The sequence below is a fragment of the Anoplopoma fimbria genome, chromosome 2 (assembly GCF_027596085.1).
Source record: "Anoplopoma fimbria isolate UVic2021 breed Golden Eagle Sablefish chromosome 2, Afim_UVic_2022, whole genome shotgun sequence".
NCBI classification, from domain to species: domain Eukaryota; kingdom Metazoa; phylum Chordata; class Actinopteri; order Perciformes; family Anoplopomatidae; genus Anoplopoma; species Anoplopoma fimbria.
The window spans coordinates 68,236-83,907 of NC_072450.1; the positions used below are offsets into that span (position 1 = coordinate 68,236).

General features: G+C 41.7%; 1 protein-coding gene across 1 annotated transcript; it reads left to right on the forward strand.

Moving 5' to 3' along the window:
• Positions 1-6,307: 6,307 nt before the first annotated feature.
• Positions 6,308-15,284, forward strand: LOC129103014 (annexin A2-like). The gene is made up of 13 exons (XM_054613260.1): positions 6,308-6,386; positions 8,935-8,996; positions 10,076-10,169; positions 10,650-10,744; positions 10,858-10,971; positions 11,337-11,427; positions 12,357-12,436; positions 12,951-13,010; positions 13,245-13,338; positions 14,190-14,285; positions 14,509-14,567; positions 14,847-14,969; positions 15,118-15,284. The coding sequence occupies exons 2-13, from the start codon at positions 8,946-8,948 to the stop codon at positions 15,175-15,177; spliced, it is 1,017 nt and encodes a 338-aa protein (XP_054469235.1). The 5' UTR covers positions 6,308-6,386; positions 8,935-8,945; the 3' UTR covers positions 15,178-15,284.
• The last annotated feature ends 388 nt before the right edge of the window (positions 15,285-15,672 follow it).

The window sequence follows — 15,672 nt, forward strand, 5'->3', positions numbered from 1 at the left end:
CTTCTTCGATCATCCTCATTCCCAAAGAGCTTCTTCTGTCTGTTCTTCTTGAGATTGTGAAATCTTATAAGTACATCAATAAACTGGACTGGATCCTCATTCCTTCATCAGCCATCTTTTATCTGCTGGAGCAGCAGCATCTCAGCAGCTGACAAGAAGAGACTGAACAAGCTTGTCAGGAAGGCCAGCAGTGTCTGTTCTTCTTCATCATCCTCATTCCTTCTTCTGTCTGTTCTTCTTCATCATCCTCATTCCTTCTTCTGTCTGTTCTTCTTCCTCATCCTCATTCCTTACTGCTCCCAGCTGTCTGTTCTTCTTCATCATCCTCATTCCTTCTTCTGTCTGTTCTTAATAAAGGATTATCATCATCCTCATTCCTTCTTCTGTCTGTTCTTCTTCATCATCCTCATTCCTTCTTCTGTCTGTTCTTCATCATCCTCATTCCTTCTTCTGTCTGTTCTTCTTCCTCATCCTCATTCCTTCTTCTGTCTGTTCTTCTTCATCATCCTCATTCCTTCTTCTTTCTATTCTTCTTCCTCATCCTCATTCCTTCTTCTGTCTGTTCTTCTTCCTCATCCTCATTCCTTCTTCTGTCTGTTCTTCTTCTTCATCATCCTCATTCCTTCTTCTGTCTGTTCTTCTTCCTCATCCTCATTCCTTCTTCTGTCTGTTCTTCTTCATCATCCTCATTCCTTCTTCTGTTTGTTCTACTTCATCATCCTCATTCCTTCTTCTGTCTGTTCTTCTTCATCATCCTCATTCCTTCTTCTGTCTGTTCTACTTCATCATCCTCATTCCTTCTTCTGTCTGTTCTTCTTCCTCATCCTCATTCCTTCTTCTGTCTGTTCTTCTTCCTCATCCTCATTCCTTCTTCTGTCTGTCCTTCTTCATCATCACACATTGTCCTCTTCCTCACTGATTTCTACTTTTCTACGGATCTTATCGTATCTTTGCAGGAAAAGATACGATAAGATCCGTAGAAAAGTCCAGTCTGAATTCTGCTTTTACTTCATAGAATGTCTGACTGTGGTTTGGTTTGAGACGTTGTGGTTCAGGCCAGGTGGATCAGACTGCCCTCCTGTGGATGAACAGTGTGTCTGCAGTCACAGGCTGCAGACACACCCCCTCAGGCAGCAGATAGTCGGCCACCTGAATAAGTCTCAGAGCGTCCAGGTGAAAAAACACACATCAGTCTTTTGGTATTCTTCAAGAGGAGGAGGGTGAGAAGTTGTGGCCTGAACAACAATATCTCTAGTTTTAGTAATTTTTTTGCTTTTAGTGAAGTTGATCAAGAGATACAAAAAAACATCTGTCTCACATCTCCCATCCAATCAAAAGCTGTGAACCTGAACAGCTGATGGTTTGTTACTCTGAACCATCTGAGAAGACGTCACTGGAAACAGTTTTCTACAGAAATTTTCTAAAAGTAAATGTCCTACTTGAAGACTAACAGGATGGATCTTTGTTTGATCTCATAGAAGGTGAGTTGTGTTCTTCCTCACACCAACTTCTCTCTGATGATTCACAGCTTAAGTTACGTTAGGTCCAGTTCACACCCCTCTATATTACTCTTACTTTATAAACTTCTTCACCTCTCAGCAGTTTCTGCTTAGAGTATATAGAAGTAGGATGGGAGCCAGAGCCTTCAGTTATCAGGCTCCTCTTCTGTGGAACCAGGTTCCAGTTTCAGTGGGCAGACACACTCACCACTTTTAAGAGCAGGCTTAAGACCTTCCTTTCTGATAGCGCTTATAGTTAGGACTGGTTCAGGTTTATAGTTAGGACTGGTTCAGGTTTATAGTTAGGACTGGTTCAGGTCTATAGTTAGGACTGGTTCAGGTCTATAGTTAGGACTGGTTCAGGTCTATAGTTAGTTCTGGTTCAGGTTTATAGTTAGGACTGGTTCAGGTCTATAGTTAGGACTGGTTTATAGTTAGGACTGGTATAGTTAGTTCTGGTTCAGGTTTATAGTTAGGACTGGTTCAGGTCTATAGTTAGGACTGGTTCAGGTTTATAGTTAGGACTGGTTCAGGTCTATAGTTAGGACTGGTTCAGGTTTATAGTTAGGACTGGTTCAGGTTTATAGTTAGGAGGTTTATAGTTAGGACTGGTTCAGGTTTATAGTTAGGACTGGTTCAGGTCTATAGTTAGGTTTACTGGATCAGGTTTATAGTTAGGACTGGTTCAGGTCTATAGTTAGTTCTGGTTCAGGTTTATAGTTAGGACTGGTTCAGGTTTATAGTTAGGACTGGTTCAGGTTTATAGTTAGGACTGGTTCAGGTCTATAGTTAGGACTGGTTCAGGTCTATAGTTAGGACTGGTTCAGGTCTATAGTTAGGACTGGTTCAGGTTTATAGTTAGGACTGGTTCAGGTTTATAGTTAGGACTGGTTCAGGTTTATAGTTAGGACTGGTTCAGGTCTATAGTTAGTTCTGGTTCAGGTTTATAGTTAGGACTGGTTCAGGTCTATAGTTAGGACTGGTTCAGGTCTATAGTTAGTTCTGGTTCAGGTTTATAGTTAGGACTGGTTCAGGTCTATAGTTAGGACTGGTTCAGGTCTATAGTTAGGACTGGTTCAGGTTTATAGTTAGGACTGGTTCAGGTTTATAGTTAGGACTGGTTTAGGTTTATAGTTAGGACTGGTTCAGGTCTATAGTTAGGACTGGTTCTGGTCTATAGTTAGTGCTGGTTCTGGTCTAGAGTAGTTCTGGTTCAGGTTTATAGTTAGGACTGGTTCAGGTCTATAGTTAGGACTGGTTCAGGTCTATAGTTAGGACTGGTTCAGGTCTATAGTTAGTTCTGGTTCAGTTTATAGTTAGGACTGGTTCAGGTCTATAGTTAGGACTGGTTCAGGTTTATAGTTAGGACTGGTTCAGGTCTATAGTTAGGTCTGGTTCAGTTTATAGTTAGGACTGGTTCAGGTTTATAGTTAGGACTGGTTCAGGTCTATAGTTAGGACTGGTTCAGGTTTATATAGTTAGGACTGGTTCAGGTTTATAGTTAGGACTGGTTCAGGTCTATAGTTAGGACTGGTTCAGGTCTATAGTTAGGACTGGTTCAGGTCTATAGTTAGGACTGGTTCAGGTTTATAGTTAGGACTGGTTCAGTTTATAGTTAGGACTGGTTCAGGTCTATAGTTAGGACTGGTTCAGGTCTATAGTTAGGACTGGTTCAGGTCTATGATGTGAGGGTCTAAGGATGTCACATGTGTACAGATTGTAAAGCCCCCGGAGGCAAATTTGTAATTTGTGATTTTGGGCTATACAAAATAATTTGAATTGAATTGTGTGTATCAGCAGGCTATAAATGAAAATGGAAGCAGATCTGTGTATGTGCTGGAGAAAAGAATGATTATGTCATTATTATCAGTTTGATTTTTCTTTAGACTATTAACCTGAAGACTTCCTGTAGTCTGGCAGTTCTCTACAAATACAGAAGGAGTCTGTATATTACAGCGGTGTGTTTCACACGGTATAAAATACAAAAGGTTTTCTCTGTCTGTTATATAAATGTAGTGGTTCCTCCCTAAATCTGTAGCCAAAGTTCTCTCAGAACTCTCTGGACTGAGTTCTTCTGCAGCCGGCAGAAGAAGAAAAGCAGTGCAGGTCTCCGTAAAATGAAAAGTTACTGCTCTGAGAAACACCATGAGTATCTACAGTGAATCACAGCTCAGGTCCTTGAGATGTCTTCCTGAACAGAGATGTCAGTTCTGCTGCTGGTGGAGGTAAAGAATAGAAACAGAAAACAATAGAGCTTCCTCTCCCCATTGACACTGTTTTGTCGGTGTGAGTTTCCTCTGTAAGTCCAGAGTCGTGCGTTACATAACCGAGGGAAGAATGCAGAGTCCAGCCGATCACAGGTTCATGTTAAACACATCCTGGTTTCACAGCAGCTGAATGTGGCCTCGTTCTCTGCTGGTCTCAGCTCATATTTATGTGGAGATGTCTGCAGATAAAAAAGCTAAACCACAACGACAGTCCTCTGGACACGGAAAGGAAGTAGTGTGAGATACAGCAGATACAGCAGCCGGATGTGTTCCAGTTTGTAGTGGATCTGATATCAGATAGTTCTGAACACTTGGTGGAGGTACCTGAGGGACCAATGGTAAATAAATGTAAATGGCCTGTACTTGTATAGCTTATCTAGTGTTACCACCACTCAAAGCTCTTTAACACTACATGTCATCATTCACCCATTCACATCCATTCATACACTGATGGAACAGCTTGCAGGAGCAGTTTGGGGTTAAGTGAGTTGCCCATGGACACGTTGACATGGACTGCCGGAGCCGGGGATCGAACCGCCGATCCTCTGTTTGGACCCTGCTGATGAAATGCACAAAGTCTTTGGGTTTCCCACATTATGCCTCTATAGAACGAGCAGCTTCAACACTGAGCGGTCAGGTGTGTCTCTGACTTCCTGTTGTGTTCTCAATGATATAACCTGAAGTTCATCAGCAGTTTACCTTCTGTTGTCTGCCGTCTCACCTCCACATGGACAAACTGTGGTGGAGGGTGTGGTGGGGTGACGATTTATTGATCTGATCAAAGTCTTTAGGACGCAGTAAGCCCTGCCTACAGGTGAGTCTGCAGGTGAATCACTGCAGGAGGCGACCTCACTGACGGAGGTGGGAGTGGCTCGTGAATCAGGGTCGTCACCGTCACAGGAAATGGGACCAACTGACAAAGCTAATGCTAGCATGCTAACATCTGAAGAGTAAAGGACACATCTGACCGGAAACTTGATCAGTGAAGTTTAATCATAATGTCAAATCACATTTCACTAAAATACAACTACAAACCTCAAATCATTCAAATTCTCACTCTAACATAATATCAGTTAGCTTAGCATAATCATACATTTTCCTCTAACAATGAACTAAATCTCAAAACCAGCTTTTTCCATGAGTGCACACAGAAATAAAACTCCTACTTTATCTTTTAGCCTCTAAAACTACAATGATGGAAGGTATGCTAGCGTCAGATGCTACAGTGACTTCGTGTCTACATTTGCTTTGGATTGCTATGATTGGACAGCACAACAGAGGTTTCCTAGCAACAGATTTACACATGAACTAAAGTCTTTAATAAGTTTTAATAATGGAACGGGATTTTGTGAATCAGGACTTTATGTTGAGACTCAGTGAAGATATATGACTCTTTCTAAATCAGACTGGTCTTCTTCATGAACGTTACTGGTCTGTTTCATGAACGTTACTGGTCTTCTTCATGAACGTTACTGGTCTGTTTCATGAACGTTACTGGTCTTCTTCATGAACGTTACTGGTCTGTTTCATGAACGTTACTGGTCTTCTTCATAAACGTTACTGGTCTTCTTTATGAACGTTACTGGTCTTCTTCATGAACGTTACTGGTCTTCTTCATGAACGTTACTGGTCTGTTTCATGAACGTTACTGGTCTTCTTCATGAACGTTACTGGTCTGTTTCATGAACGTTACTGGTCTGTTTCATGAACGTTACTGGTCTTCTTCATGAACGTTACTGGTCTGTTTCATGAACGTTACTGGTCTGTTTCATGAACGTTACTGGTCTGTTTCATGAACGTTACTGGTCTGTTTCATGAACGTTACTGGTCTTCTTCATGAACGTTACTGGTCTGTTTCATGAACGTTACTGGTCTTCTTCATGAACGTTACTGGTCTTCTTCATGAACGTTACTGGTCTGTTTCATGAACGTTACTGGTCTGTTTCATGAACGTTACTGGTCTTCTTCATGAACGTTACTGGTCTGTTTCATGTCTGGTCTTCATGAACGTTACTGGTCTTCTGTTTCATGAACGTTACTGGTCTTCTTCATGAACGTTACTGGTCTTCTTCATGAACGTTACTGATCTTCTTTATGAAAGTTACTGCTGTTTCACATCACTTCCTGATGACGCTGAGCGTTTGCAGTGACTGTACATCTACAAGTGCAGAATCGTGTAAATGAATGAAATCCTACGATGGACTGATGATAATGAGGATTATGAGACCAAGGTGTCCACAGAGAGACAACAATCAGCACACCTACTCATTATTCATCAGCTGTGATTTAGAAAAGAACTCAAACTGATTCACACATTCTTTGATACTTCTTTAATGGACAACGGCCAACCAATCAGAAACCAGTATGGTAATGAGGCAGAAAGCAGGCGAGGCGATCTGAACCTCTGAGGACTTCATGTCCCTGTGTTCAGTCTGATGCGAAAAGTTTTGTCCACTGAGTCATCCAGTGTGTGTGTGTGTGCGTGTGTGTGTGTGTGTGTGTGCGTGTGTGTGTGTGTCTGTGTGAGTCAACTGCTACTTAAACACCACACCCTGTCCTGTCCTGGATCATAACGGAGCTGCTGCTGCTCGCTGCCTCACTGCTGCTGCTTCTGTCAAAGGTAAGAGAACATGGAAACACTACAGATGTTAGTCTACACAGATTTCAGCTTCACTAAGAGAACATGGAAACACTACAGATGTTAGTCTACACAGATTTCCGCTCCACTAAGAGAACACAGCCTGTAACTCCAACACAACACAAAGCATTTATGTGTTTTTGCTACTTTAAACTGCAAGAAAACATCTGTCGATAAAGTAATTGAGTCTCGGTGAGTTCGTGGAGAACCTCTGAAGAGCTAAAACCTCTGAAGAGCAAAAACCTCCCTCAGGAGACTGATGTGAATGTTCCTGATGTGAAAACAGCTGGTCTTTGGGTTCAATCTGCAGGCGGCTCTCTGCCCGCCTGTATTTACCAGAGTATCATATTCATGTCGTATACAGAAGAGGATCAGGAGACTCATTATCTGGAAGCAGAAACAAAGAGTCTCAACAGAAACAGAGGTCTGAACTTCATTCTCTCCATTTCTTCATCTGGACCTGCTGCTTCTGCTCCTGAAGGTCCCTAGAAAAGAGATGAACAACTAATTCAATCCATTCATAAACTTACAGGAATCTGAAAAAAGACTTGACTCCCCTCTGACTGAAGGACGTTTATGGTGAAACCAGCTGGATGCAGGGAGATGATCCATGAACTCGTATTTTGTTAGCAGCGAGCAACCAAACTCAAACTAGCTAAAAGTTCAGGTCGACATTTAAAGAAACAAACGTAACATTTACAACCCGGAACGTTCAGACTCTGATCATCTGATCTGTCAACCTGGAAGACTGGGGATGAGGGAAAGAGAACCATGTAGAACGATCTAAAGGGAGACCTTCATGACTAATGACATTTTACACTGTATCAGCCCTGTAAACCTGATCCAGAACTAACTATAGACCTGAACCAGAACTAACTATAGACCTGAACCAGTCCTAACTATAGACCTGAACCAGTCCTAACCAGTCCTAAATATACCTGAACCAGTCCTAACTATAGACCTGAACCAGTCCTAACTATAGACCTGAACCAGTCCTAACTATAGACCTGAACCAGTCCTAACTATAGACCTGAACCAGTCCTAACTATAGACCTGAACCAGCCCTAACTATAGACCTGAACCTGTAGAGGTTTAAGAGATGTATTAGAGCAGCCTGATAATAAGGAGTTACAGTAATCTAGTCTAGAGGTAACAAATGCATGAACTAGTTTTTCTGTTTTGAGGAGTCAGAAGAAGAATCTGATTCATTTGGGAAGAGAACGTCGTGTCCTGCAGTGAAGTATTTTTGTCTCTTTTCCTCTTTTAGTGGTTAAAAATAAACATTGTTACTGGTTGATAAATATTGCATCAATTTACAATTTACCTCTTTGAGTACATAAATATTAAAGATGGAGGAGTTCCCCTTTAAACTCCAACAAGTAGAGGAACAATTCTGCCTGTTGGACTGTTTGTCTCAGCTGTTGCTAGGCGATGAAACGCTGAATCTCACAACCTTCCTGTTAATGCTTTGTAGAGGGTCAAAGGTCGAGAGGCTTTTCCAGTTCTTTTCAAATGTACTAAATCATGATAACTTCATCGTTTATGGGTTCATAATTACGCAACACTTTACAGAGCTTCATTTTATTGGTCCTTTCTTTCAAGTTCAGAGCGTGTGTATGTGTGTGTGTGTGTATGTGTGTGTGTGTCTATGTGTGTGTGTGTGGGTGTGTGTGTGTGTATATGTGTGTCTGTGTGTGTGGGTGTGTGTGTGTGTATGTGTGTGTGTGTCTATGTGTGTGTGTGTATGTGTGTGTGTGTGTGTGTGTGTGTGTGTATATGTGTGTCTGTGTGTGTGTGTGTGTGTGTGTGTGTGTGTGTGTGTGTGTCTGTGTGTGTGTGTGTGTGTGTGTGTGTGTGTGTGTGTGTGTGTGTGTGTGTGTATGTGTGTCTGTGTGTGTGTGTGTGTGTGTGTGTGTGTGTGTGTGTGTGTGTGTGTGTGTGTGTGTGTGTATGTGTGTGTGTGTGTGTGTGTGTGTGTGTGTGTGTGTGTGTGTGTGTGTGTGTGTGTGTGTGTGTGTGTGTGTGTGTGTGTGTGTGTGTGTGTGTGTGTGTGTGTGTGTGTGTGTGTGTGTGTGTGTGTGTGTGTGTGTGTGTGTGTGTGTGTGTGTGTGTGTGTGTGTGTGTGTGTGTGTGTGTGTGTGTGTGTGTGTGTGTGTGTGTGTGTGTGTGTGTGTGTGTGTGTGTGTGTGTGTGTGTGTGTGTGTGTGTGTGTGTGTGTGTGTGTGTGTGTGTGTGTGTGTGTGTGTGTGTGTGTGTGTGTGTGTGTTACATAAGGGGCTCCATACTTCCTCAGATCTGTTTGCTTTGTGATCTTTCTCTCTTATCTGCAGCCCCGGCCTCTCCTGCTGTCCCACCCTCAGCACGCCCTGGTCAATAAATCAAACACACCTATCTGCAGCGTTTACAGTCTCTCAGTGTGAACACACTTTTGTTCACTTCTCTCTGGTGTTTAGGGTTTCAGAGAAGGACCACATTCTGCTGGAGAGGAGGAGATGTGATAACGGTTGGTGTCTGTGTTTGGTCCCTGTAGGTCGACTCAACATGGCGATGGTGTCTGAGTTTCTGGGCCAGCTGACGCTGTCCTACGGAGCGGTGAGTCACAGGAACAAGAAACAGTCCTGAACAGGGACCGGGTTTATCCTCCTGCTCACGTCTGTGGTCTTTGTACTGGTTCAGTTTGTCCACACTCTCGTATCTTTACTGCCCTCGTAGATAAAGCTCAGGTGGGTCCTCCTGACCAATCAGAGACCTGATAAACTGAGGTCGAGGACTGACGACTGATCAATGAGTCATTCAGAATCACACCATGTGATCGACTGGTCATGTCTGAACTTCAGCTAGTTTTCCTTCCAGTCAAGTCTGTCTTTCACAGGACAGACGGGTCAACAGGTCCTCACCTGATCCCAGTGAACAGGTCCAAGTCTGTCCTCACCTGATCCCAGTGAACAGGTCCAAGTCTGTCCTCACCTGATCCCAGTGAACAGGTCCAAGTCTGTCCTCACCTGATCCCAATGAACAGGTCCAAGTCTGTCTTTCACAGGACAGACGGGTCAACAGGTCCTCACCTGATCCCAGTGAACAGGTCCAAGTCTGTTAACACCTGATACCAGTGAACAGGTCCAAGTCTGTCCTCACCTGATCCCAGTGAACAGGTCCAAGTCTGTCCTCACCTGATACCAGTGAACAGGTCCAAGTCTGTCCTCACCTGATACCAGTGAACAGGTCCAAGTCTGTCCTCACCTGATCCCAATGAACAGGTCCAAGTCTGTCCTCACCTGATACCAGTGAACAGGTCCAAGTCTGTCCTCACCTGTTATTAACATGCACCTCCAGAGCCTGAAGGAGGAAGTGAAAATGAAGAAAGAAATGAAAGCAACACTTGGATGATCCAGATGTTTGACACACTCATAATATTTCAGAGGAGGACAGTTGAGCTGGAGGTCCTTCAGTGTGAACAAAGACTCAAAGATATCCACACTGCTCCAATGATGTAGCCTTATGTGTCCCAGAGATCGGACCTCAATGCCTCTCAGGTGCATTCACACCTGTACCGTCCTCCGGTGATTGGACCAGGGCCTGAGTCCCTCTGTTATCTACTATTCAAAGGGAGTTTAGATGATGTCCCATCAGCAGACTGTGAGGTCACATGTCTCTGTCTCTGTCCTTGGTAGGAAGTGGAGCCTAAATTCCCCACTGTGGTGCCGGTACGGGACTTCGACCCGGCCAAAGACGCCGCCAGGATCGAGACGGCCATCAAGACTAAAGGTGAGAGAGTCTTTCCACATCTCAGAGACATGAAACTGTGATCTGCCTGTTCCATCACACACCAGCCCCAAACAAAGGTCTACATCAGACCAGGGTGTGGATCACTGGTGTTCACAATACAGACAACATGGATTCAGCAGAGCTGTGGAATACACAGTACATTACTTCCTGTCCTGTCAACCAGACATTACTATGATTATATATATATATATTTAAATATCTCATGATTCTGGAAGTCAAAATAGTAATTATCATAAAGTGGGGATCGTCTTCCTTCAGTAAAGTACTAATACTTCATGCATCACTGAAGTCTAGTATGAGCAGTAACGCGTACATTCAGTAAGTAAAAGCAGCTCCTCGGTGTAAACATACACATGATATATCTGTATATATTGAATCTGTTTGACCCATGATGGTCTACATATCTGAGATGTATTGAGCCGCCCTCTGACTGTGATATTGATAATCTGTTTCATGCAGGAGTAGACGAACAGACCGTCATCGACATCCTGACCCGACGCAGCGCAGAGCAGCGCATGGAGATCGCCTTCGAATACCAACGGATCGCCAAGAAGGTTCAACCCTTTGGCCTGAATCAGAACATGGAGACAGGACTTCCTGCTGCTTCTTTCTGCTTGAAGGTCACTTTGTTGTTAAGAGGGTGTTTGTGTGTCTGTCCCTGTTTCAGGATCTGATGACGGCCCTGAAGGGGGCGCTGTCCGGCCCTCTGGAGGCTCTGATGTTGGGTCTGATGAAGTGCACCGCTGAGTACGACGCCTCAGAGCTCAAAGCATCCATGAAGGTCAGAGTCAGCAGTACACGAGTACATGAGTACACGAGTACAGTACTCAGTACTCTAGCAGAGTAAACCTCACACAGGGTTTCATTTCTATGATCCAATATTTCAGTGAAAATCAAAGATGACATCATCAGATGGACTGAACTAGCTGACTGAATAGAAAGTAGCTGAAGGTCGCTAACAGTAAAGTCACACCGATGCTAATCTATTTTACTTTGATGCATCAGTATTTAATAATCTCATTTCAATGGAATCAGTCTCAGGGACCAGTCTTCTGTAAAAGGAGCACTTTTACTTTGGAGGAAAATCGTCTACCGATCAGATGTCTCTGAAGGAGCTTTCATCTGAGCTGCTCGTTCTGGTTTCAGGGACTGGGGACGGACGAGGAAACCCTCATCGAGATCGTCTGCTCCAGAAACAACAAGGAACTGGAGGAGATCAAGAAGGTTTACAAAGAGAGTACGTCTGGAAATGACCAGTTCATTTGAAATGAAGTCAAAGGAAATTGGATTCAGGATAGAAGTAAAGAGTGTGAATTAAAGCTGCTGCCAGTAAATGAAGTGTTTATTTAGCTAATTCTTTACGGTTTCTGTTACAGATGAAGTGATAAGAAATAAAAGCGTTAGTTCTTCGACCAGCATTCTGAGTTTGACCTCACCAGGATGATGAATACTGAGACACAGAAGAGATTTGAAGTATCTGCTCCTTCAATATCTCTGCTCGTTGTGGTTAACGTTGTAAATCAATGAGCACAACGGATGTTTGGAAATGTTACAGCGTTTTTAAAATTCCTGTTCTCACATATAAACAAATCTTTAAACTCAAATATCAGGAATATTCTGTATCTGAATTTATAATAGTAATGTGAGAATAATGGGGCGGCGGTGGCACACGACGTAACCACAAGGTCGGTGGTTCGAACCCCTCTACAGTCAACATGCCGAGGTGTCCTTGAGCGAGACACCTAACCCCCAGTTGCTCCCCGGGCGCTCCATTGCAGCCCACTGCTCCTCCGGGATGGTTAAATGCAGAGAATTGTAATTTCCCCATTGTGGGACTAATAAAGGATTAATTATTATTATTATAAGTTTAAATGTGCTTTTTCTGATTTGTCAAGCATCTATTTCATTTACTGGATGAGCTACAAATAGATATGAATAACCACTTTATTTTATCAATGAGTTATTCTGGTATGAGAACACATATATCAATACCGCAATATGAAATCAAATTATCCTGATGGAAAATATTATTCATATCACTCTCTTTTAAAAGATGGATGTTTTAGCTTGTTAGTTAGCAGACATTTGCTACGTTGTATCATGAACTACAGACAAAGCTAGTTAGCCTCTATAGCTAACAGAAGCTAACTCTGTTTGTCTCTGCAGTGTTTAAGAAGGAGGTGGACAAAGACGTGGCAGGAGACACTTCAGGAGACTTCTCTAAACTGCTGCTGGCGCTAGTTCAGGTGGCCCAGATGATAACTGTAGCTCGCCTTTCATTATCTGTGTTTAGTAGTACTAACTGGAACAGAGTACTTCTACAGAGTGGTAGTAGTACTAACTGGAACAGAGTACTTCTGGAACAGAGTACTTCTACAGAGTGGTAGTAGTACTTTAACTGGAACAGAGTACTTCTACAGAGTGGTAGTAGTACTTTAACTGGAACAGAGTACTTCTACAGAGTGGTAGTAGTACTTTAACTGGAACAGAGTACTTCTACAGAGTGGTAGTAGTACTTTAACTGGAACAGAGTACTTCTACAGAGTGGTAGTAGTACTTTAACTGGAACAGAGTACTTCTACAGAGTGGTATTATGTATTTATAAACATATACAGTGTTATAATAACTTTATTTCAGTTAATGTGTCAGACTCTTTTCTACTTCAGGAAGCAGTAGCTCTTGTACAAACGTTCTATATACGTTCATTAACTTTAACATTTTCAACAACGACATTTCTTTTTTTTCTTTATTGATCTGCAGACAAAGAGAGATGAGCCCTCTAATGTGGTGGACTATGAGAAGATTGACGAGGACGCCAGAGTGAGTCCAACCTCCTGGAGGTTTTGAGAAAAGATGTGGAAGATATGGATGATTTTATAAAAAAAGTTCTCCTGGTGTAAATGTGTTTCATGTAATAATGCTCAGTGATCAATAAGTGATTTGAAATGAGTAATCCATAATTTAATATAGGACAAGGGATCATCAAAGCTTCACTAATCCTTCATCCTCAGTAGGGTCTTAAAGCGTCTTTTCTCTCCTGTGTGAACCTCTCAGTCTCTGTATGAAGCCGGGGTGAAGAGGAAGGGAACCGACGTGGTCACCTGGATATCCATCATGGCCCAGAGGAGCGTCCCCCACCTGCAGAAAGGTGAACTACACCTACGACACCTCAGCACAGACAGCTTCAGATACAGATCCACCGCATTTCATATTAAACAACATTGTTTTAAGGTGTAATACCAACGTTTTTATCTTTAAAGCCAACGTTATTATGTTTAATACCAACGTTATTATGTTTAATACCAACGTTATTATGTTTAATACCAATGTTATTATGTTTAATACCAACGTTATTATGTTTAATACCAACGTTATTGTGTTTAATACCAAATGTTATTGTGTTTAATACCAAATGTTATTGTGTTTAATACCAATATTTAATCCTTGATACCAACTGTTATGTTTAATACCAACATTTCTATGTTTAATACCAACCTTTTTATTTTAATAACCAACTCTTTTATGTTTAATACCAACCTTTTTATTTTAATTACCAACTCTTTTATATTTAATACCAACCTTTTTATTTTAATTTCCAACTTAACTTAAAGCCAACGTTTTCATGTATTATACCAACCTTTTTATGTTTAATACATATGTTTTTATGTTTGATACCAACAGTAATACATTTAATACCAAGGTATTTATGGTTAATACCAATGTTTTTAAGTTTAATACCAACTTTTTCTATCTTAAATGCCAACGTTTCCATGAATAATACCATCTTTTTATGCTTAATACCAACGCTATTCATGCTTAAAACCAATGTTTTCATGGATAATAACAACATTATTTATGTTGAATTACAACGTGTTCCTATGTTTATGTATTTATGTGTATTGGTAAGAGTTGAGTTAGATAATGATTGTGGAAATGATTAAATGAATGATCATTCAAGTTTTCATGTTGTCCCTTTTGATGTGCTTTTTGTCTTGTCAGTGTTTGAGAGGTATAAGAGCTACAGTCCATACGACATGAAGGAGAGCATCAGGAAGGAGGTGAAGGGAGATCTGGAGAAGTCCTTCCTCACTCTGGGTAACAAACACCACTACAGGACCAGCATGGTCGTCCTCAGAGAAGTGTCCAAACACAGACACAAAGTAGTGAGAGACTGTTCATGAGACCATGACAATAAGACAAACAGAGAACAGCAGACTGATTCCTAACATGAGCCCAAATCAAAGAGTGGACTAGTCCTTTAAGATGATGACGGTGATGACACAGGTCCACTAGATGTCCATCTGTCTTCTGTTCACAGTGGAATGCTTTGAAAACAGGCAGCTGTACTTCGCCAACAGACTCAGTGAAGCCATGAAGGTACAGTTTCATAGTTTTACTTAAGTTTTGTACTTATGAACAGTTTTCAAGTAGCTGTATTTTGCTGGAGTATTTCCATTTCATGCTACTTAATATGTCTTCGCTGCACAACATTTGTCTGATGACGTTAGTTACTAATGAATACAAAGGTTGAGTTGGTAACTGGTTAAACAGGTTAAACAGGTGTTTCTACAGTGTAGCATTGCTGCCTGTTCTGTAGTAAAATGTACCTCAGTAATATTAATGAATATTAACATTATACACACTGTCTCTCTGCAGAGTAAAGGAGCAAAGGAGAAGGTGGTGACCAGGATCATGGTCTCTCGCTGTGAAGTGGACCTGATGAAGATCAGAACAGAGTTCAAGAAGCAGCACAAAAGATCTCTGTACCAGACCATTGCTGTGAGTAGAACCCAGTGTGTTATAGATGTTATTATTATTATTATTATTATTACTAGTGCTATTAATAATAATAATCAGAATAATAAGGATTTTTAAATAAGATTATGATTATAATTATCATTCTTAATCTTTTCTCTTGGTGGATCAGGAGCACACTAAAGGAGACTACCAGAAGGCTCTGCTCAGTCTGTGTGGAGGAGATGACTGAGACCTCGACTCTGTGTGGACTCAGTTTCCCAGCAGGCCACTGGGTTTGTTATCAGATGACTGAAGTATTAGAGGCTTTTGTTGTTTTCCTCTACATTAAACAGATCACCTCCATCTTTCTGAGTAGCTTCCGTTTGTGAAATCAAAGCGTTCCACCTGTTGGTGTGTTTGCTTGTTGTTTGATGAAGTGACCAGCAGGGGGCAGCAGAGACTCACTGAGAGTTTGACTGAAGCTTTGAGTCTGCTGTGTACAAGTACTGGACTCACCAGGTCACTGTGGGAGTATTTGTACACACAGTATTCAACATTACAGTGTGTTCTTATCTCATGCTACTCTCTTCTTCTACTCATGGACGGAATGAACCCAGTGAGCTGTTTTCTGTTGAAAAGACGTTTAAGAAAAACATTCATCTATAAACCAAAAATGTATTTTAAGTAAAAGTAAAACAGTAAAATATGTAGTAATTTACATACATTGTGGTAGTAACACAACAAC